This window comes from Haliotis asinina, chromosome 3, assembly GCF_037392515.1.
Source record: "Haliotis asinina isolate JCU_RB_2024 chromosome 3, JCU_Hal_asi_v2, whole genome shotgun sequence".
Taxonomy (NCBI): Eukaryota; Metazoa; Mollusca; class Gastropoda; order Lepetellida; family Haliotidae; genus Haliotis; species Haliotis asinina.
The window spans coordinates 47,760,203-47,784,900 of NC_090282.1; the positions used below are offsets into that span (position 1 = coordinate 47,760,203).

Consider the following 24,698-nt stretch of genomic DNA (forward strand, 5'->3'; position numbering starts at 1 on the left):
ACCGAAGTCATCATAGACCACAGTGAGAAAAGGTCCTTCTTCAAGCAGTAAGGAAGACCATGATAGAGTATGGTGTACTTGTGTCTTCCTTGGCTTGGTCAACTCCACCGTTATTCCCTCCCCCGAATCCACACCCCACAAGGGCGTATAGGATTGTGGGGCCGTGTCACCGACAATTTGGCTCGGTGGATTAAAAAGGGAGTTCTACAACCCTGTGTACCCTTCATCACAATGCTACAATTTGTCGGCTTTGCGTATCCGGTTATGTGCATTCTGTAAGATTGATTAATACTTCACCAGTACTATACAAAGCAATATTTTGTTTGCTAAACGAACCAGATTCTCTGAGAATCAAAATATTCTTTATGTTTTAACCACATTTTCAAAATTGAAATACAGCATGCACACAATAACTAAATTGAAAGGAATATCGTGTAGAAGGTTTTCCAGAGTACATGCACATAAATGTCTGTCTTTCACAGACAAATATGTGCAGATCACATGGCAAAGGAGGTTTATACAGAAAACCGAAACCAGTTGGTCAGCTTGACGCCTTACAAAACAATTGATTCGAGATTTCCTCTGAATGCGAGTTATTTGGCGTCATGCGCAGCCAGTCTTTTTCATCCATATACACTCATGTTTATTTCAAAGCTGGTGTCACCTAATGACCTAATGTGATCCATGGATGAGATGTCTATATGACAAGTAAAATACACTTGAAAGCAGCAGCTGTTTCATTCCAATACACAAGACCAGCGGACGAGACACGACGTGCAAATTGAAGCAGGCGCTTTGCGGAAATTACGTAACTGAACGCGGAAACAGAAAACGTCATGCTGAAATACTCAAATCAAAATAAAAGTCAGAATGATGAAAAAGTGGAAATCAGTGTGTGTGGATTAGAATTTGAAAAACTCATGAAGTTGTTGACAAAGTAATACCTGTTCAGGTTATGATAATTTGAAAAACAGAAAGTTATAATGGATACAGAAGTTCTTCTAATGTAAGCAGTATTTCGGCTTGGGCGTTAAACTCATTTTCAAGCAAATGATGTCTATGAGGTAGTTATGAATTGTGAACATTGTGAATATTGGAAGGTTTGTCAAACAAAATCCAAATAAACTCGCTATATGAGCTGATGAAATCTACAATTTCACTTCATAAACATAGTAGATGTGATACTGGTATCTTTATCGTGATATCCGGAAGTAGGCCATATTTAAGGCTAGCGAACACTCGCTATGCATGGATGGTCTGGACATGCCCCATCAATCCCAACCATAGGGGTCGGGCAACAAGCAAGGTTCGGGAGTAGATAGCCATCCAAAACAGCACAAACGTGCACGAATTTACGCACGTGTGGCTTCCGCCTCTGACTTTGAGTCTGATTCTGACATCTCATTCATAGAGTCTTATTCAGATTTCCCTGTCCCTTCAGAGGAATGCCTGCAGACACCTCCTCTCGATCCCTATTTAGATGATCTCTCTGAAAGTCTTTTGAGAAGAAATATGATCAATCCCTTCAGTTTATTCAGAAGCGAATTCTAAATCCATGGGGCCACTATGTCACTTGTGGCATAATCTTGACAAGACCCGCAGGAGTGAATCTCCTGTCGATTTAGATGTTTTTGAACTGTTGGAATTGGTAGAGAAAACTATGTGTCTTATCGGTCAGGCCAATGTCTCTATGAATAACAATAGAAGACTTAACATTCTGGCCAAGCTGTCTAAGGATGTCTAGGCTAAATGCCTCATTCTCACGCATGACGCAGGTTTGTCAGAGACTAAGTGCAGACTCTTTGGGGATGCCTTTTATGACTTCATGCCAAGTTGATATTTGATGCTGAGAAACGTTCAGCTCGCAGACCTACTTTCAGACACCAGAGACACACTGATAGGCAGCCCTTTCAGGGAATGCCCTCAGGAGGAAGTAAATCTTCTGGGTGCACATTCCACATCAAGCCCTCCTTCAACAGAGGTTTCTGAGGCAACTCTTCCAGAGGTAAAGGGAGAGCGAGAGTCAGTCAATTCTCTCATACCAGGTGGGTCAAATGTCAGCAACGTTTGTTCCCTAGATGCTCCTCCTTCCTCCATGTTACATCTACAGGTTATCCCGATTATTCGAAAGTTAAACCTGGATCTTTTGTTCCACAAGGAATCCCTTAAAGGGGCTCGTCTGGAACATTTTCTAAAAAACTGGTAAAAGATCACTTCAAATCCTTGGATACTTCAAACCGTTACAGGTTTCGAGATTCCGCTGTCGTCAAAACCTATTCAGAACCGTGTGTTTCAACCGAAACTAAAGCTCACAAGAGAGATGGCCTTGAGCCAGGAGATCCAATCAATGCTTTGTGATAGAGGCTGTTCCCCAGTCCACTTCAATGGACCCAGATCAGTTACTAAATCCTATGTTCATGGTTCCCAAGAAGGATTGGGGGGTAAGGCCAATCATAAATCTAAAGGCTCTGAATGCTCACATTCCTTACATACACTTCAAGCTAGAAGGACTACATCTGCTATGGGACTCGATCCGCGAAAGGGGACTACCTGTGCAAGTTGGATCTAAAGGATGCGTACTTCAGCGTCCAAATGGCACCCCACATGAAAAAGCTACTCTGCTTCTCTTGGAAGGATGTTCTGTGTCAGTTCTGATGCATGCCATTTGGACTTGCCCCAGCTCCAAGAGCATTTACAAAACTTCTTCGTCCAGTGGTAAGTTTGGCTCAGCTGGTATCCGCTTGATAATACACCTGGATGATATCTTGTGTATCGCGGAATCACAGGCAAACCTGGATCAACACTGGGACACCCTCTTGTTTCTTCTCCAGTCCCTAGGCTTTGCCATAAACTCGAAGAAATCAGTTCTGTCACCAACCCAGTCAATCTTTTTCCTGGGGTTTCAGATAGACACAGTGGATCGTACCTTGATCTTACCAGAGGAGAAGGTAAAGAACATTGTAGCAACTTGTCGGTATATGGTGGGAAAGAAACAGGTAAGGATACGACAGTTGATAGTGAAACTATCAGCCTCAATGAGAGCAATCTTACCAGCTCAACTGCATTGTCGTTACCTGCAGATGCATTCCAGCAAGGAGCTTTTGTGTTCCCGGAATTACGAGTCAATGATTACCCTGCCTTCAGATTGTCTGGAGGAACTGAGGTGGTGGAAAACCAACCTCACCAATTTCAATGGAAAGCCGATCATGGCAGCTCATCCAGGTGTGATTCTCCAGACCGATGCATCAAAGAAGGGATGGGGAGCAATACACGGATCAACAGGAGGCCGGTGGTCAGAGATAGAACAGAATGCACATCAATGTTCTAGAACTGAAGGCAATTCATCTTGCACTCTTGACCATTTGCAAGGGGATGAAAGATCGATTTATTATGGTGCAGGTCAGACAGCCATGGTTTATGTGAACTTGATTCAGGGGGACAAAGTCAGTCAGTCTGCTTCAGGTCACAAAGCAGATATGGGATTTCTGCCTCCAGAACCGTCTGTTCCTAACATGCAGACTGGTCATGATGGTCATCGTAACTCCAGGTGGGCAAGGTCAGTCCTGGTATCCACTCCTATTGGAGATGGCAGTCACAGAGCCAACAATCCTCCCCCCACAAAACCTGCCTCATCCACTGATAAAAAATACCATTCTGGTGTTAGCGGCGTGGAAGGTTTCCAGCATAGCATCAAGACGAGAGGATTTTCGGAAGCGACTACTCAGCTGCTTTCCTGCCAGTGGCAACCCAGCACACAAGGTGCTTACGATGCTTCCTGGAATAGGTGGAGTGACTGGTGCAATCAACGGGGTTTTGATCCCTTTTCAGCCTCTGTGGAGTCTATCTTAGACTTTCTCACTCACATGTACCAAGAGAATAATCAGTACAGGACCATAAATACAGCTGGATCAGCTTTGTCTGCCTTTCACCCCACTATCGTGGGCTTCAATGTGGGTCAACACCCACTGGTTAGGAAATTAATGTCAGGGATTGTTAATCAGATTCCTCCCCAACCCAAATACTCTGTGGCCTGGGATGTAGATGTGATTCTGCAACGTCTGAAACAAGAGTCATCAGAAGATGACATATCCCCCCAGCTCCAACATGTTTGAAAGGACAAATCATCTGACAGTTGCTCATTGTTTTTTTTAGACAAAGTTTGAATTGTTTCCATGGAATTCATGAACATTATAAATGCCATATATCTGTAATCAGCAAAGTCACAATTTCACGATCTGTCTCATATATCTGCCAAGATCTGTTGAAAGATATGAAACGGTTTTCGAGTTGTGCTCTGGAATGAAGCCCATCCCTCCATTTTGAGACTAAGTCCAAAACTTTTCCATTGAAACCAAGAAAATATACTAGTCACAAAAAATTAAGGAACAAGTGTATTTTTGGTCAGTACATATGCCTTTACTCATGATCATTACAACTGAATCAAACATAACAAAGATAAAGCATATCCACACAATTTTCCAACAAAGGAATCAAAATGCATTGAACAATAACTGACTTCCAAATCATCAAAAACAGTGTCACTGAAAAAGCCGTGCAAAATGTATTGCATCAGGGTATGAAAATGCCTGAAAACACTTTTACTGTCAGTTTTGAGCACTGACACGCTTCAAGACGTCTAGGCATTGACCAGATGAGTCTGTCTAGAGTCTGTTGTGGAATGTTCTGCCATTCTCTCCACAATGCCTGTTCAAGCTGATCCAGAGTCTGAGAAGAACGTGGAGGCCGTACACACGCCTTCTGAGCATGTCCCAAGCGTGTTCAATAGGATTCAGGTCAGGAGACCTTGCCGGCAGTCCATATGGGTGATGTTGTTGGTCTGAACAACATCAGTGGCAACTCTTGCTCGATGTGGACGGGCATTGTCATCCCTGAAGATGAAGTTAGGACCTGCTTGCTGAGTCAATGGAATGATCACAGGTGTGACATTTCGTCTCGGTACCTCACACCTGTCATGGTACCTCGTCTGATGACCACAAGATCAGTTCGTCGTCCAACTTGGATTCCAGCCCAGATCATCAAACTACGACCTCCATACTGATCATGTTCAGCAATCGTACAGTTGGCGTAACATTCGTTACGGTTTCTCCACACACGAGCCCTACCATCATTGAAGTCCAGACAGAATCTTGACACATCTGTGAAGAGAACATTATGCCAGCGATTCACTCTCCAGTTACGTCGTTGGTTAGCCCAATTCAGTCTCTGATGACGATGATGTGCAGGCAGTGGGATATATTGCACTGGTCTTCGGGACCTGAGACCTTCAGCATTGAGTCTGTTCCTCACTGTTTGTGTGGAGATTCTGTTCCCGGCAACTCTCTGGATGTCATTCTGGAAAGGTCTGGCTGTGGTGAACCTGTCATACCCAAGAATCTGTGCCAAGGGGATCACACCAGGACTGAAATCACCCAACCGTAAAATGGTGATAGATAAAGAGGACCTGTAGTTTAGAACTTGTCTACGTCAGTTAGCTTCAAGTATTCAGAATATGTCCCTCTAGATTCATATAATTGGACATTATGTCTGTATGGTTATGTAAGTTGGAACTGTTAATAGCATTAGGAAGATAGTTAGAACAACTTTGAAAATGAGTCCCACGCTGCCTCTAGATACAAACCTAATTCACCATTTTCATTGAAAACACCGAACTTTAGAGATCAACCATTCGTTTATTAATGTTGACAGGAAAACTGTCCCAGCAATATTATAACAATCCACATATTTTCAATGCATATGGAAATTTTCAGTAGTGATAAAAAACACCTTCATAGTTATTTTTGAATGTTTATTAACCACAGGTATAAGACTTATGTCTTGTGTGGAGTTATATCCCTTTACTCGGGCACAAGTGCACATACAGATGTGTTGATCCTGGCTAGGTAGCCCAGCAGGGAAGGCAATTAAGCCGGACAGTGAGTGCATCCGGTTCTCTATAATAACACCGTATGTTATTTCATTGCGAGTCACAGTTTTTAAATAATAAACATTGTTTCCAATAGATGTATTCACAACATAAGCAGATACAAATCAGAATCATATGACATTGCTTTATACACAATACATTTCAAGAAAAAGCGAAACATATCAATGAACTTTGAAGTTAATGTACAGTTTGGGAAAGCATTTAATCCACATCAACTGAACTGATCATGTCAATCAGTTTTTCCCGAGAGGACACTTTAGTGTGTACTCCAAGTGAGGCAAGTTTGTCTCTCAAATCAGCCACGCTCAGGTCACCTAAAGGTGGTTGAGTACTGGGGATGACATTTCTGATGTCATACTGTATAGCAGCCCTTTTCGCACTTCTGGCCTCATGTAACTCAGATTCCCAGTACTCAAGCTTACGTTTAGTGTACTGTCGTTTTGATCGCGCCAAGTGTGACCGACTTTCAACGCGTTTTCGGACAGTCATAGCCTCAATGGGACCATCCCACTTTTGGGTTTTCTGTTGATGAATCCTTTTGATGTCATCATTCATTTTTTCTAGAGCCTGTCCACTGAACCTACCAATGTTTCCGTGCCTCGACATGAACACAGGGACATGGTACACTAAACAGTGCATGTAGGGCGTGATGTTCTTAGATAAACACCCCTTCCTCTTCTGTCCTACTCTAAGTATCAGCTGTATCCACTCCTTAGCCATGTCGTATAACTGCTGTGCGTCGTTGCTTTCCCCGCTAACTACCAACTTGTAGATGTCCCTAAACCTTGTCCAAACGTTGATGAAATCCGTCTCTGTGTCTGGTGTCAGTCGACCGTGAAGTTTATCAGGCAGTTGATTCAAGATTTTCTTCTTGCTGTCCCCTGAAAGACTTGTCCATTTTAGTCCCTTCCCGTCCCTATCTTCCCACACACTGAACGACACCCCACAGCTTCTGACGCTTTCCACTATCCCATCTAAATATGGTTTAAATAGGTTTCCCTTGTCTTAATTTTGTTAACTCTTTATCCCTTGCTTCCCCATCCTGAATAATCATTCTTTCCAGAACGTCCGTGATTCTCATCAAGAGATGAAGTTCGTCCAGGACAAAATTGTCGATACCTATTTGAACCAGTGGAGTGTGTTGAACGCCAAACTGGAGCTTATTTGCGTGAGATCTTATCTCATCAATTGTCCTGCACATGGGCTCTTTAGAATAGTACAACCAGTCATGCGTCATGTTGTGCCGGTCGTCTTTGTGCACTTTACACAGTGGACAAGCATAATTTCCAGTCGAACCCCCTAAGCCTAGAACTATCTGAATCATTTTCATGTCGGCCCCAAAGAAAATCTCAATTCCTATGCGTTTGTCCCCAATTTGAAACTTGGCCTCAGCAACAGAATTGACTTCGTCAAATAATGGAACCAGAGACATTTTCAAGTGGTTATAGTTCTCATTGCAACTGACAATTGCTAAAGTGCATTGGTTTCTTGATGCTTGTTTGACTGTGTCATCTACGATGTTAAATGAGAAAACCACAAAATTTGAGAGGCTGCTTACCCTAGTCCCGTCCCCACCGAACTTAATCTTAACGCTCTCTACATGTGGCCGAGATTCTATATACTGCACAACGCTAGACTCAAGTTCGTTCTTAAAGCTCATTACTGCTCCAGGAATACTGCCAGGAACTCTGTGTATTTTGAACTCACGTGACAGTTTAGCTCGGAGTTCGGCAAGGGCGTCGACTCTGGGCAGGTCCTTGTTGATTTGGGCAAGTTCGTGATAAGCTGAGTCACTTACGCCAAACTTGTCAAGTATAAACAGGATTTGTGACAAATTTTCCTCATCTTCTGATTTAGTTTGATCATACCGTACAGTTAATTCATCACCATTTGATGACTTTAGTTTGAGGCTAGATGGTGTCAGTCCAAGGTTTCGTACAAAGTCTAGAGCTTTTACTGTTGATGCCTGGACGTTTTTTAAGGTTCTGTATGTCTGGCGTTTGCTAATCTTATCAATTGGTCTGCTTTGAGTGAATGATGTTTGAGGCGGGGTTTCGGGCTCGTGAACATTCCTGATCACTTGCTTAGTATTTACTAGTTCATTTTCCAATATTCCCAGTCTGTACGTCTGTTTCAAATAGGCCTGCTTTTTCACCCCAGTCAGTTTTTTGTACTTTGAATTAACTTTTGATATAGTAAAGCGCACTCGTTCATCTATTCTAGCAGATTGTTGCAGTTGTATAGCATTTAAATGTTCATTCAGAATGTCCACAAATGTAAAATCCCGATGCGTCGTTGAATAACTGTCTATTGCTCTCAGACATGCATGAGATATTTCTAAACCTAAAAATGTTTCAGCTGATTGTGAACTTTGAGGTGCACTGACAAACGATATGTCAATCCTACCACCATTAGAACTTCCACAAACGTCACTGTTTTTTGCCATGTCTATATTCGTTGTTAACCACAAACCCAGGGCGAAGAAAATTGTCCGAATAAAGACCATGCTAACAGTTTATTACTGAGAGTTCAGTGTTCTCAAGGTGCACACTTTACTGGTGACAAACATGACGATCTTCTCCACTGGCACAGTACGCAACGTCAGAACTCCCCCCGTCGTTATCCATGTCTTCTTCATGGTTAGCCGTGGTGAAACTCTCACAGGAAAGTTAATCTCCTGACCTTCACTGTGATGATTCAGGGTATACCACCAGTGTTGAGACAGACACAGTCGACTGAAATCGTTCTTATGTAAGAAGATCTCCTTGTCGTAACCCGGTAGGTGACCAAATGCGTATCTGTAAATGTCCAGCTGCATGTGCGCTGAATGTAGACCGCCCGGCGACTTTAGTGCAGTCTTCAGTGACCTCTCAACTGTAGCTGAAGCAAGCTTGAGGCGCTCCCTGCAAACGGGAGGGCAACTGTAGTCTTCCAGCAGATGGGCAGGAATGTGGCCTTTGGGTTCCCAGGTAGCCTCTTCCAGAGGGTAGTCCGCCCACTCCACTAGGTAGAGCAGGCCCTTTAATTGAAAAATGTAATTTGGATTAATATTACCCAATCAAACATTTATGGCAAGTATTAATATATTCATTTAATTCACAATATAACAGGGGTTCAAAAAGAACATCGACGACGCCCGGGCAACTCATTTTCAATTACTTCTCAATAAATAGTCCACTAAACATTAACATCAAGTACCATGTTGATTTATTCTTTCATAATTACATCATGATGATTATGTCATAAAAATCAGGGCAAATGGAAAATGTAGACAGGTCATGATACTTTCTTGAAGACAATTGGTTTTTGGCAAGTGGCTTTTAATAAACTGTGGGCTTTGTGGTCGTTTCAGTTACTTTTGAAACCTATCCATGTTGTTATATATAACTGAATAATGACAATTTCAAACATATTCAAAAACGAACCGGTAAACCTCTACACGACATAGGGAAGTGAGCAAAATGTATGTATGTATGCTAATTTGTGCAGATAATTAAGAAAATACAATACAGTAACAAATACTGCATTGTGTCTAAATATAGCGTTTTGTCGCACAGAAATATCAAGGAACTTGTTGATTGAAAAAGAGATGAAATGCATCTTTAAAAGCACCTTAAACATTTTTTTGGGGTCTCTTCTGTTATTATCAAGATATATCATAGTATGAACATACCTGACGAGACTTGCGCTTCCAAATCACTCTCTGTACTGGATAGACTCCAACTGAGACACGGATGCTAACACATTTGCTCAGGGCAAAGGATTGTCCTTCATGGAGCTGTCTGTAGTTTGTCACTGTTCGCGGTCGAAGTTCCATTTTTAACATATGTCTAACTGATTACACCAATGACATTCTACGAGCTTTTAGAGCTTATGCTTTCAATCCAATTTAAACACAACATAAACAGCCGTTCATTGCTTTCATTGTCCCAACTGTCATATTGAGGTATTGTACAAGCAATGTTGTTACAGAAATTAGAATCGGGCAGGTGTAACTCTAATAGGCTTACTGATGTTTTGATATCAATCAAGGATCAGTATAGGCACACATAATCTGACAGAGACAGAATCCACTATTATAAACATTTCCTGATTGACTTAACTTTGTTGAGAAAACAGCACTGTTCTGTTTTTACCGATGTGTTTCCGTAACACCTATGGAAACTGATTGTCATGAAACAGACAAAGAAATTCATAAACTGCCGCTACCACCAGCAAAATGTGTTAAGTTAAGCATTCCCATATGATATATGAAGCTGGTAGCACGTGTGGTCGTGTTTATGTGTCTGCGTGCGTGTGTGTGGTGTGTATATGCAAGTAGACACTGTTGTAATTTGGTTTAGTTGAGTAATGGAACATGTTTTAATTCTCATAGTTATGACACACTTCATATGTATGATCAAAACCTGATACTCAGAACTGATACATTCTTACTTTCACCATCAAGCATGCGTTGTCAAGAACTAAAGCTAATTATGAGCGCTCGTGGTGTGACACTGCGGGGTGCCATGCAAAGGCTTTTGGTCCAAAGGCGACCCACATGTGTTGTTATCTCTGTAATGAAGGGCATTAAAATATTCAGAAGATAGAACTGAAAGTCCTATGACATGACGAGTAGCATGCCCTTGTTTGCACGGTTGGTTGCACATGAATGTGCATGAAGCGCCAACTGGGCCATGGCACAAATAGTTGGACATGTGTTCCGCCAGGCTAGGGTGTATCGGTCCTCTCTGGGAGTTGTCACCCTTGGATGACCCGAGTGTGGTCTCTCAGTCATCACTCCGGTCTGTCGGTGACGAGTGATCACTCTGGAGATGACGCTTCGATGAAGTGGTTGGCAACAGCACTCTGGGTCCAACCTCCTTGCACCATTCCAACAATTTGAGCAACTTCAATTGGTGCCAAGTGATGCCTAGCCATTTCTCAAATGTTACTGTCGACAATTTGTCCTTGCTGGCAGTTTTAAAGCAATCAGAACGCATGTGCTACGTGTATAGCACATGTGTTCAATGCATTGTGCATGTGAGTTTTGAGGGTGGTTGTATTCAGGCGGTGCTAACAACACAATATGGGAAATACTTTCAGTTCATCAATCGTAAAGGGTTCTCCTGCATGGATTATATGCCAAGTAATAACTTTATATACCCATGAAGAAAATATGTGGAAAAAAATACTTGTTGCATAACTTTTTGTGAGGAGTGTAATACATCACAAAATCCTTTAAAAATCAAAAGGCACGACTCTGCGGTCTGCAACACATATCTGCCAAGTTTTACGAACAGATATTTAAAAGTTTATGAGTTCTGCTCCGGAAACAAAACACACCCCTCACTTTTGAGACTAAGTCAAAAACGTTTCCATGGAAACTGGGAAAATGATAAATCACCAAAACCTGGAAATAGCAAAAGGCACCACCTTTGGTTCCCATTGATTATCTACCAAGTTTTGCAGAAAAATATTGAATGGTTTTTGAGTTCTGCTCCGGAAACGAAGCCCATCCCTCCATTTTGAGACTAAGTCCAAAACGTTTCCATGGAAACCAAGAAAATAGTAAATCACAAAAACCTGCAAATACCAAACGGCACCACTATAGGTTCAGACTCATATATCTACCAAGTATTACAGAAAAATATTGAACGGTTTTTGAGTTTTCCTCCGGAAACGAAGCCCACCCCACCATAAGACTAACACCAAAATGTTCCATGGAAAAACCAAAATAATATAAATGCCAAAAATCTGTAGATACCAAAGGCACAATCTTAGGCTGAGATTACTACATCTATCAAGTTTGGTCTAAAAATATTGAACGGTTTCTGAGGTATGCTCCGGAAACAAAATGATTACGGACGGACGGACGGACGGACGAGGCGTCAACTATATTCCCCTACATTATATGCCGGGGGATAAAAATTGAAAGACAATACTTATTTGTCTGACAAAAAAACTGTCTGAGAAATTGACAATGCTTCTGATGTTAATTCTGAAGACCTACTAGCAGAGGTTATCTTCTCTGAATATCAGACACATGGTAGACAGGGGCACTGAAGTAGAATTTACACTGACTTGCTAGTTTGAAGTAAATAGAATAAGTGTATATGGATGACAACTTCTTTAATACTGGAACACGACGTTTCGATACAGGTTCTTGTATTGTTTTCAAAGTGTGAAAACGTTTCAATACAGGTTCTTGTATCGAAACGTCGTGTTCCAGTATTAAAGAAGTTGTCATCCATATACACTTATTGTATCTATAGCATTTACACTGATTAAACCAACCAAGGTGACTAAGACAGGAACAAAAGCCCATTCCTTGAGTTTCAGTGCCTATGAGAAGGACCTTGCACTTTGTGTAGTTCAGTGTCTAAGAGTGTATTTAGAACACACAGAACCTTGGAGAGACGAAGGTAGGTGTGGTCTTCTCTTGAGCTATGTGAAAGACTGGTTTCGTGCCCAAGTATTGCAAGATGGGTAACAAACCTGATGAGTGAGGCAGGTATTGACACTTCACACTATAAAGTTCATTCTGTCAGAGGAGCTAGTGCTTCAAAGGCATTTGCCAGAGGTGCTTCAGTTACAGACATTTTGAAGTTAGGCAACTGGACCAAGGCTTCGACGTTCAGAACTTTCTATCTAAGAAATACAGCCAGTAGTGAAAACTGCAGGTCAAAGGGACTTGACACTAACAGGCTTTGAACTACCAATATCACATTTACTATGTTTAAGACATGAAATTGGACTTTTTACTAGCACACAAAGTGTGTAAAGTGAAATTATAATTTCATTAGTAAACATAGTAGATGTGATATTCCCTACCTTGTCTCCCACCCTGAATTGTTTTTGGGATTTCTCAGAATTATTGGATTGCTAAGATTTAGTTTTTATTCCAAAACTTTTAAATTTATGTCAATCCTAATAAAGTTTAAAACATATTACAGTTATGAATTGATGTAACTGATTCAACCAAATCATAGTCGATAACACTATACTCAACTTACAGTTGAGTGCCATGTGAGTGGACCAGAGCAGAGCTGGCCAGGAAGAGAAGTGTGCTCCACTGGATGACCTATGTGACCTTGGACCCTGTCTAAGGGCTTCTCATTTTGATGTTAGAATTTCGCATTCAGTAGATCACCTGTACGATCTGATTAAATGTTTTGCCTTTACTCTCTGTTCTATTCAAATTTCGGCCCTTATGAAGAAGGGTTTAGCGAGACTTCGCTAGCTTTAAATATGGCCTACTTCCAGATATCATGATGAAGATACCAATATCACATCTTCTGTTTACTAATGAAATCCTAATTTCACTTTACACACTACGCGTGCTAGTGAAATTTCCAATTTCATGCAACCTTCGGCAAGATACTCAAGTGTTAGTTCAGTTTACCTGGTCAAAACTGCCTGTTGGAAAGTGTTGACCTCTGGAGTCCTGCAATAAGACATTCTGAAAATTGATAGCTTTGACCAATTCGCCTGTTTCAGGATATCATCAGCTGAGACACCCTGACCCATTGCCTTAGAAGTAGAGGCAGCCCTGGTAGAGTGCGCTGTGAACTCCTCTGTCACCCCAGACCCCTCATAACATCTTTTATCCATCTGCTTATGGTGCCAGTTTTCACATGCCCATGGGGCTTCACGTAGCTCAGAAGATTATGGCGTAAGACTTCATCAGAGGCCTCCTGCCATAATCTACTCCTTGACAAATATCATTCAATGCATTTAACTACACACAAGGATTTGTCCTCTTCAGACCTGAAGAATTCTAGCACATTATGTGTATTTCCTGGCCGACGTGTTTTTGTTCTTTTCGTCAAATGAAAAGTTACCATGTCCTCTTTGATACATATATATCTTGTGTCTGAAGCTCTGATGCCCTTCCAGCAGAAGTTAACGCCAAGAGCATATCCAGCTTTCTGGCGAGAAGTTTATTAGAGAGACTCGCATTATCCCCCCCAACCCATGATGGCACCCAACACCTTCTCAACATCCCAAGTTTTGGTATATCTGGGGGTTGGTGTTCTTTCATTAAAGATTGCCCGCCTATGCTCACAGATCACAGGCAACAGACCTACCTTAACACAGCCTTGGGGGCATGATTCTTGGAGACTGCTGAGCGATAAGCATTAATTGTTGGGTACTTTAATCCCTTGTCATAAGGGAAAGTCAGATAATCTATAACCGCGGAATCAGGTGACTGAATGGGATCAATTTCCCGTTTGTGACCCCAGCAAACCCACTGTCCCCACGCGCTTTTGTAATCTGTCCTTGTTCCTGACGCCATGCTCTGAAAGTCTGCAGACCTTGTTGATATTCCAGCTGTTGAGTTCTATTCCCTGAAACCTTCCAAACTGCTAGATGCAGTGTCTTCAGTTCCACCAATGGGTGGACCTGACCTGATGGTGAGGTTAAGAGGTCCCGAGTTAATGGTAGCCTAATTGGGTTCGCTACTGCCATCTCTAGCAAGAGAGGGTACCAGACCTTAGCCTGCCACAAATGGGATTCCGTCCCCACTCCCCTGATTATGTGTGCTACTGCAGTTTGATTGTCCAGCCTCATGTGAACACACATTTCTTTCTTTCTCCTTCATGCATGATTTTAGAGCTAGTAGAGCGGCACTCCACACAGCCTGAGTAGTCTGACTTTGACACACTGCCCCCACACATCGTCAAGGTAAATAATCATCCTCATTCACAGGCGTCTGAGAAATGCCACCACTGGTCTCAGCAGCTTTGTGAAATGGGGTGGCGCAGAGGCCAGACCAAATGGAAGGCAATTGAACTGAAAAATCATGCCATTCCATTTGAACCGGAGGTACCTTTTGTTGTTTTTTTGTCCATTGGGACAGCAAAGAATGCGTCTTTTAGATCTACTTTGCACATGAAGTCGCCTCTTCTGAGAAGATCTCGAACCATGAACAAACCCTGCATCTTGAAATGCTGGTATTTCAGGTGATGGTTTAGCTTTTTTAGGTTAATTATAGGACGAAACCCTGCATCCATCTTTGGGGCCAGGAAAATGTGGCTTAGAAACTGAGGTGGTTTCCCTTCCTCCTGTGATGTGGCCCCCTTCTGAAGGAGTTCTTGTATCTCCTGGTCTATCTGAGTCCTTTCCTTCATTCAAAAGAATGGGGTGTTTGGTGGGGATCTCTGAAAGGGCATGGAGACCCAATCCAACTTTGCTCCCTGCACCAGTGTAAGAACTGACTGGTCGCTGGTTATTTTTCCCAGTTTCTGAGAAAAAAGTGAATTCTCCCTGCCAAAGGAACGTTTGGAGCCAGCACTGCGGCACCACATTTCTGTTTTTGCGCAAGGTATCTAAATCTAATAGCAGGTGATCTAACTGACATTTGGAGGGATAAGGTACTTGCTGATACATACGTCTTGCCCCTCTTGTCCTGGGAAAAGCCTCCCCTGTTGGCCTGTCCACTGGTACATCTAAACCTGTCTGCATCCCGAGAGCTCAGGCCGAAAGGGCTGCCTGAACATTGGCCTGGAAAAACTAGCAGACTGAGGAGGATTAGGTTGTGCTTTTGGCTTATGCACAAATTTCAGTTTCTTTTTAGGGGGTTGAAGTGCATCAGCAACTTCTCTAGCCTCCCTATGATTTCTTCAAAGCATACAAAACCCCTGAAGGACCCATAACTCTCATGAGCCCAGACTGAATGGATCTTAGACTCTTGTCAGCTCCTTTCTCGTTACTTATCCCATTTTGTTCCATAAGGGATTCGATAATGTCATCCATCTGAGGGACCTCAAAAACCTTACCCTCTGGTGCAGGGCATTGCTCCAACACACCCTCCATAGTCTTGTCATCTATGAAAGTTGTGAAATGTTTCGTAATGTAGTCCAGTTGTCCCTGCAGCGAGGGACATTAGATGCCCCATGAGGGTCAAAACGCCTAGGTTCTGTCAGGGTGTCACCTAAATCAGCGTTATTTTTGACTGCGTGAAATTGGTGATCACATTTTTAATTCGCTGGCATTTCGTTTCAAGATATATAAACGTATTGAAGATTTTATAAAAGCTGAGAATTAGTACAATCCATACATAATTCATATGACACATAACTCTGAACTCGTTGAATAATTATGACAAGTTTTATTTGGAGATGTCATTATCCTGCACTCCTGTCGAATGGGTTCGATAGTAGCATTGAGAGGATTAAGGATAAACCTCAGACTTCTGCAAATGACAACACCCTGAAAAAAGGTGTAATCCTATTAGTGAACCCCCTCCCTGTGTAATGGCTCATTTGCATATGTCAGGTGCACTGTTCTTGTGGATTGCTGATTGAAACCATACCTTGAAACATGCCTCTTTTCATGTAATAATGTTTTATCTGAGACAGTAGAAGTTTAACATTGAGTCTGTCTGTTGTTTCCCATACATTAATCAGTACCTCAGTACCTCTTGTTATCCTGTCTGGCATTTGGAAAACTGTGTGACGAATGCACTCATACTGTTACACACGTCTCATAAAAAATGTAACAACGATGTGAGGGGCTATAAGTGAGGGGATGCTTTACACCATTTAGATCTCAAATGATATAGAAAACTTACACATTTTAGCTTCTGTATTTATTCAGTTCATTCTTTCAATGCAGATGCTCATACAAAACTGAGGATATTTGAATGGGGCTCTTCTGGCACATGCAACACTTTAAGGTGTATCTAACATGTGTTGTATTTCTGTGGTGTAAGATCCCATGTTGTATTGCTATGGTGTATCTCACAGATGTTCTATTTGTTAAGGTGTACGTCCCACATGCTGTATTTCTGTGGTGTATCTCACACACACGTCTATGGTGTATCCCGCATGTCGTGTCTCACACATGTTTTATTTCTATCGTTTATCTCTCATATGTTGTATTTCTATCTTGTACATATTGTATATCTATGGTTCATCTCATATTTTTTTGTATTTCTAAGGTGTATCACACACATGCAAATTTATGGTGTACCTCATACACATATTTTTATGGTCTATTACACACTTGTATATCCAAGGTTCATCTCACAAATATTGTATTTCTATGGTGTATCTCACTCATATATTGCTATGGTGTATCTCACTCACATATTGCTATGGTGTATCTCACATGTGATATTTTTTATGGTGTATCTCACACATGATGTTTTCTACTGCATATCTCATATGTGATGTTTTCTATGGTGTTTCTCAAATGTGATGTATTATTTTTTGTGTACAGTCCGTTTGATTCCATTTGAGACCGATGAATTGGAATGTAATGGAAACAAAATTTGTGAAGCAACTTCCATAACTGATATTTTGAAATGACCAAAGAATGATTTGTCTCCATATGCTTTTTCAAAACACGCAGAGAGACAAAGGTATTTTGTTTATATAGAGACTTAATGGCATTTCTAACCAGCTGTGGAAATGAATCGACTTTCTCACATCGTGTGGGTTTTGCGACGGTCCCCTCAGTTGTGTCCGTGCTGGTTGAATCGGTACAGTTTTTCAAGATAGTTTTTAACTTCCCTTCCGTCATCCCAACAGCACGTGCAGTTCGTAAACGATACTTAACCAAAGCATATTGAGACCTAACCCTTTCACCTTTGTTTTTAAAAAAGTTAAATACCTTGCAAATAATTGACTTAGTGTCGTGTGATAAACTCATTGTTTCAGGTACTGCAATCATGAATGTCTAGTTTGCCGAGCAAATCACAGGTGTCAATTTCACACGTGCACCTTGCCCACCTAGCTGTTCTACCAGCAAGAGGCTCCCCTCGTACAAAATAGCAAAAGGTGACAAGAAAATGATGATTATTTGTTGAACAACTTTTTTATTCGGCTGTCCCAAATTATGAGACACATCATCAGCGTTGGTCTGTCGATTTCATGTGGCTGTGCAAAATTTGGTTTTGTTGCAATTATTAGATTTTGTGTTGGTGAGCAATTCATCGGTCTCAAATGGAATCAAACGGACTGTATCTCACATGTGATGTTTTCTATAATGTATCACACATGTGATGTTTTCAATGGTGTATCAAACACAATGTTTTTCTATGGTGTGTCAAACACAACGTTTTTTTATGGTGTATCTTACACATGATGTATTTGTACAGTGTTAGAGACACATGTTGGTCTCTGTGGTGTAAGTTACACATGTTGGCCTATGTGTAAATAACAGATGTTAGTCAGTATGCAGTATGTTAGAGATGTTTGTATGTATGCAGTATGTGGCAGATGATGGACATTGGTGTGACAGATGTTGGTCTGTATGCAGTATGTGACACAAACAGGACTGTGGTGTAAGTGACAGATGTTGGTTTGTATGCAGTATGTGACACATGCTTGACTATGGTGTAAGTGACATATGTTTTTGTTGCACCTCAAGCAGACTGTCCTGGACTGCTTGGGCAAGGTCTTGTATGGCAGGAGCATGACTTGCTGCCAGTAACCTCCAAATGACATGGTCAATGTGGTGCTCCTTGAAGGCAGTTACAAACTCAGGATCTGCAACAAACCAAAGAGAGGTCAAGCTCAGTGATTTGTGAGTCATCTCACTCCTCACTTTGTTTCATGACATAAAGAATTGTGTGGTAAAGACTTGATTCAGCACATGTCACTGTCATATACCTTGGACATTACTGCATGTTGAACAACAAAGATAACAAACATAAAATATTAATAGCACCATAATAATTGCATACATGAAGCCTGACATCAAAACCCTAACCCCTTAACTACACGATAAAGTTCCTTTATTCCTGCTCATTTGCTGAACCTAAAGACATTTCAAGTTAGTTATTTGTCTGAAAAAAAAATATACAAACAAATAAGTTTAAGCCAATTTGTCCTTTCTGCTTAGGTACAATATCATTTTCCAAATCCTCTTAAGTGACATCATTTTCTCATACATCATGTTTCTAAAAACACATATCAAATGTACTACAAATCAGAAAATAATCAGAAAAATACTTTGTCTCTTGCTACACTAAAACTATATGCTCTTCTGTCTTATGACATCTCCAAAATACAATCACTGCTACTCTAAGACAGCACATATTCCTCAAAACCAACCACAATAACAAAGTAGACTAAATGCACTGTTGACTTAGTGACACTGACTCTCTCGTTAAGTGAATCACATGCTTAAATACTTCTGTTTAACAAACATGCAACAATATTTTTAAGGTTTGGCTCAATACTTATAGAAATGGAACTACCTGTGAACGGGCTTTTCAGTAACAGAGAGTTTCTTAAAACATTACATCAATGCCACAGTACTAAAGATGAAACATACAATTGGTAACAAGACTCATCCAGAGATGACATATCCCCTTGGAGAGATTCAGTTTGAAATTTGAAATTTTAGTTCTGAACTGTAAATTCATATATACTAATCTTATCTAAAGTCTTGTACTCTCTTGTTCTTGAAGTCGTAATCAAGGTTGCATGGAGGCCAGATGGGCATTCATTGAGTCAGATAGTATAGTAGTTAAAATTGCCAAATTTTCCTCAAATAATTCTTCCATTTTGTACTTATCCACTGTTGAATGGTGATGCAGATTACCCTAGTCTAGACAGTGAAGACAGATGGTGCCTTGAAGCTGTAGACAACTGTTGATAGGAACGTACAAGTGAGGAGTGTTACCTTAATCTGTTCAGCCCCTACTTTGAGACACCATCAATTAGAAGCTAAATGGGGAAATGACTCATAAAGCTCACTACTTTATTGTTCAATTCCAAACGATAAAGACGTGTAAGGCAACTCAGGAGCAGAACACATCAAAATCTACTGGAATTTAGAAATCCACACTTCACTGATGTATACAGTTATGAAACTGTGCATCGTCAAAATATTATTCCAGTTAATAAGTACGACAATGATGTCAAAAGTACATATAAACTTTAATGGAGGGATCATGAGATCATAAGAAGTCGGGAGAATTTCAACTGAAAAGTTGTCATGAGTCCACAAGCAGGACAAAGGTCAAATGACCATGTCACAAGTTCAATAACGGGTCTGTCCACCATCGGCATTGAGAACAGCAGTGCATCGATGACACACAGAACCTATCAAACGTGCAAGGAAGGCTTGTGTGGATTGTCACACCAGATTCTTTTAATTTCTGTTGCAAGATGAGGAAGACAGAGTAGGCATCAATCCATCTCTTCCCAAACATGTTCTATCGGGGAGAGATCCAGTCAATGTTGTGGTGTTGCCAGAAATCCATAGCAACCCCTGCCGTATGAGAGCGGGTATTGTCCTGTTGGAATGTTAAACTAGGGTCATGACGTTTCAGAAAAGGAATTGCCACAGGTGGAAGAAGACGTTGTGGAGACGTTAGCCATGGCATTCATTTGCTGTTTCTCTTTCCTGGAATGCATGCACGACAACGTACTGCATGTCTCAAGGATGAAACCACTGTCGTCACAGAACGTGGCACGTGCATGCATGCTGGATACATGTCACTAATCTCTGAGTTTAAATCCTTATGCATCTATACAGGTTTGATAAATTCAGATTTTAAATTTTTGTATGCACTGTTTCTTTAAGTGCCTAGCCTACTATTGCTCCAATGAGTAGAGGTCAGTAAGTGGCAATCAAATCAGCATTGTAGCGTGAATAAAGTCTCAGAGGGGTATGAGGAAGCTATGACTGGCAACTGTATAGAATGCCTTCATGTGGATCCAGTTGAGTTAGACTTTATTCAGTATATACAAGGAAGGAATGAACCGAGTGTGGATCAAGTCCCTTCATCTGCAGTGTAGGGCTGACGATAGCTGCAGTGTAGGGCTGACGATAGCTGCTCTGTGAGCCCCAAGGGTCCAACATGTTGGAGCTCCACAACATCAGTAACAGATGTCTTGCAGGTAGACTATCTGACCTCCAAAACCCCGCCCTCCATGATTGAAGCCAAGGAACAATAGCTATGCAATACCATGGCTGAAGCCAAAACTCAAGTCCTGTACAGTATGAGGTAGTAGGAAGTGGTAGATTGGTGTGTGAAGGCCTGAAGTGTTGCAGAATGCATCCAGATAGACAGGGCAATCTGGGAAACTTCACCTCTGGGGACTGTGGAGAGCAGGATAAACAATTGGTTCCGAAATCTTCTGTGATCCTGCAAAGGAGATAGGTAGATTCAAACGCCCTCACAGGATACAGCACCAAATCTACAGCATTGGTAAGCCCAAGAATACTGGACAATATATGAAGGGATCATAAACATCTGATCTGGTTGCCCTGGCAACTGGTGTCAGGCTCAGTTGCAATGGAATCATCAACAGTGGTCAAGGTCTCCAATGAGTCCTGACAAAATTTGCAGTTCATGATGGTTGTGCACTGGTGCTCAGAAGGTGAAAACACTTTCACAATGAGAACAATGGTGAATGTGACCATCTTGCTGTGAGGTGCCTTCAGTCTCCATCACCGGACTTCTCCATATTCATGGCAACCTTACTGGTTTGTGGTACAGAGATGAGATTCTTCCATCAAGGTGTTCCATGATGACATCCACAGTTACAGAGTTCCTCACTCAAAGAGCTGTTGTAAGAATGCAGTGGCCAGCATATTCTCCAGATGCCGATGAACCGTTCAAATTTTTGGACCAAGAGTGGCAAGAAATACAACCGGCATCACTCAGATGAGGTCAGTGAGAGCTAGATGTGCAGGGTGTGTCAGAAACAGAAGTGGACATGCACACTCATGATATGTAATATACTCTAGTAGTATAGACAATAGTGGTTTGGGATCATGACCTTCTCAAGGCCCTTATTTAAAATTTGGGCCCTTGACATGGATGTTCTCCAAAACCAGTATTACCTATACTACTACAGATGTGCAAGCAAAATTTGGTTAAAATCGGCCAAAAAGTTTTTGAGATAGGGGCTTCAAAGTGAGCATAGGGTCACTTGTGAAAGTCTAAAATGTCCAACGTTTTGTCATACCTAGGTGATAAATAATCTAATGAAGTCATCAAGGTTGTACCCAATCCCATTTTGCTAAAGCATAAACAGCTTCCAAGATGCATGCAAAATTAAAAAAAAATCAGGGAATAGTTTAGAATAAATTGACTTTTAAGTGAGCATGGGGTCGGTTCGGGAAAGGCTAAAATAGTCAACTTTTTTGTCATAGCTAGGTCCAAATTAATCTAATGACGTCATTGAGAGTGTTCCAAATACCGTTTTGTTATAGCATAACCATCTGCTGGGATGCATGCAAAGTTTAAAGAAAATTTGTTCAATAGCTTAGGAAATTATGACTTTTTAGTGAGCCTGATTTCTATCTGGCGAAAGGCGAACAGTCCAACTTATCAATGTACTTGTTATATATTAGTAAGGCGATGGGTGTTTTCAGCTGAATGAAACACAGCTCTCAGTATTTCGCGGGTCATTTTGTCAGTGTCTTGTTAGGACATGCTTGTCCTTGGAGAGGTGTCTGAAGGGGAATCAAACACAGGTCTCAGTCTTTGCTTCAATACTGACCCCGCATGCTTTGAGGCTGACTGTTCTATGCAGATGTCCACTAAGCAATTTATCATGTATCTTCTTCAATAATAATTTATTTGTTTGTTTTTCGTGAGGAAGGCTTCTCGGGCCTGTTGCTTGCCTTGTTCTATGAACTTTTTTTCTCTTCTTCACTGAAGATGGGGCACTTACGAGACTTGGTTCCAATAAACTTACGAGACTTGGTTCCAGATCAGATGTTTATGATCCCTTGGTTGCTTCATTCTGTGGTATCTGGCGAGTTCTGAGATGTAATGAATGGACACACAACATGGTGACATGCAGTTCTACCAGGATAATTACTAGTTGTGGGAAAACCTGATGAGAGGTAACCTTATGTAACCTTGACCTTGGGAAGAAAGCAGAATCAAGTAACCTGTCGTCCAAAGCAGCAGTGTGTGTTTGTTGTCTCCTGTCATGGCAGAGAGAATCAAACAATCTCTTCAGAGATTTTACTGTCTGTGAGCACAGAGGAAATATGATCTTCTATCGTGTTGAGCATCTCTTCGACTAGAACTGTATTTTACTGCTTTATGTTGCTGTCTGTGAGACACATACTTGAGCACCAATCAAATCATCCCTGCTGCTCCAGACATTATTTCAATGCCCAATACCACTAGTGCAGCAATGATGGTGGACAACAACCCATCGCCTGCCGTGCCGAATCCCATGCCGGTTGCTATCATGGTGGTGCCTGCACCGTCGATTTCCTCTTCAATTAGACATTTGATTTCGCATAACTACTGCGAACGAAACCTGTCTATGGTTGTTTCCAACGTTTTTGCTACGTAGTCTACAACTGGGTACAGTCCCATTTTTTGTGTATGCACTTTCACGATGGTTGTGCACTGGTGCTCAGAAGGTGAGAACACTTTCACAATGAGAACAATGGTGAATGTGACCATCTTGCTGTGAGGTGCCTTCAGTCTCCATCACCGGACTTCTCCATATTCATGGCAACCTGACTGGTTTGTGGTACAGAGATGAGATTCTTCCATCAAGGTGTTCCATGATGACATCCACAGTTACAGAGTTCCTCACTCAAAGAGCTGTTGTAAGAATGCAGTGGCCAGCATATTCTCCAGATGCCACTGTCTGTGAGACACATACTTGAGCACCAATCAAATCATCCCTGCTGCTCCAGACATTATTTCAATGCCCAGTACCACTAGTGCAGCAATGATGGTGGACAACAACCCATCGCCTGCCGTGCCGAATCCCATGCCGGTTGCTATCATGGTGGTGCCTGCACCGTCGATTTCCTCTTCAATTAGACATTTGATTTCGCATAACTACTGCGAACGAAACCTGTCTATGGTTGTTTCCAACGTTTTTGCTACGTAGTCTACAACTGGGTACAGTCCCATTTTTTGTGTATGCACTTTCACGATATGATATTCAATTGGTCCTCCAGTGAATAAACTTGAGGCTAACAAAATCAAAATGTTCAGATGTAAAAATGGCCTCGAATGTAAATGGTGTAATCATCCTGAATAATCTTGACATCCATTTGTGATGGGGGCTGTTCCCAGTTGTGCATGAATGCAACAGTATTGATTTTCATGGTGTTTACACCAGTGTATGTGTAACGCATGCAGAAGTTGCAGCTTTTGATGATATGGGTTGAAGCTTATATCGTATGTAACCAAGAGTGTGGGACTTACATCAATACATCCATTGTTTTCCGTATTCCTGACAGACAACTAGCATGTAACCAATTTCATCTGGAAATGCTGTTACATCAATTCCCTTTTGCTCATAGAGAATTAACCCCCCTAGAAGAACCCCCTTGTTTCTGTCTTTGTCCTACGAGATTGCAATCCTCATCTGTGACGAGATAGGGGGTAAGCAAGGAAGAGATCGATAATCCAATTCAACGATTCGATGATGACTTTTTGTCATGCGTACACGTTGTTTTGAAAGTGCAATCCATACAAGACATTTTCTTCCCTGGGCACGTCGAATCCTCAAGTGTCCCCAAGATCAGAGAACGCGATGGTAGTTCGCAGAGTTACGTTTGCAATGGCACTCATGGTTTTGCATCCATATGTTACTAAATAATCTTTAATTGGTCTTCGGATAATTTCGCGTATGTGCACTTTAAGTTTATGAAATGCAATTTGTTGGGTAAGATATCCAGTGATTGAAATAATTTTTCAACTCAACCTGACAGCCGAGCTAGTGGCCCATCTTGAAAGTTGCCTGCCCACCTTTAAGTAACCCTCTCTTTGATTGGTTCTTATTGAACCATGTGACTACAGATATTCAGTCATAGTATAGCT

General features: G+C 41.5%; 1 protein-coding gene across 1 annotated transcript in view; it reads right to left on the reverse strand.

Annotated features, from left to right (window-relative positions):
- Positions 1-17,785: 17,785 nt before the first annotated feature.
- LOC137278139 (uncharacterized) overlaps positions 17,786-24,698 on the reverse strand; it is a 421,511-nt gene continuing 414,598 nt past the window's right edge. Inside the window, exon 14 of the mRNA XM_067810311.1 lies at positions 17,786-18,420. Coding sequence (XP_067666412.1) covers positions 18,263-18,420 — 158 coding nt within the window. The 3' untranslated portion in view covers positions 17,786-18,262. The remainder of the gene's footprint in view (positions 18,421-24,698) is intronic.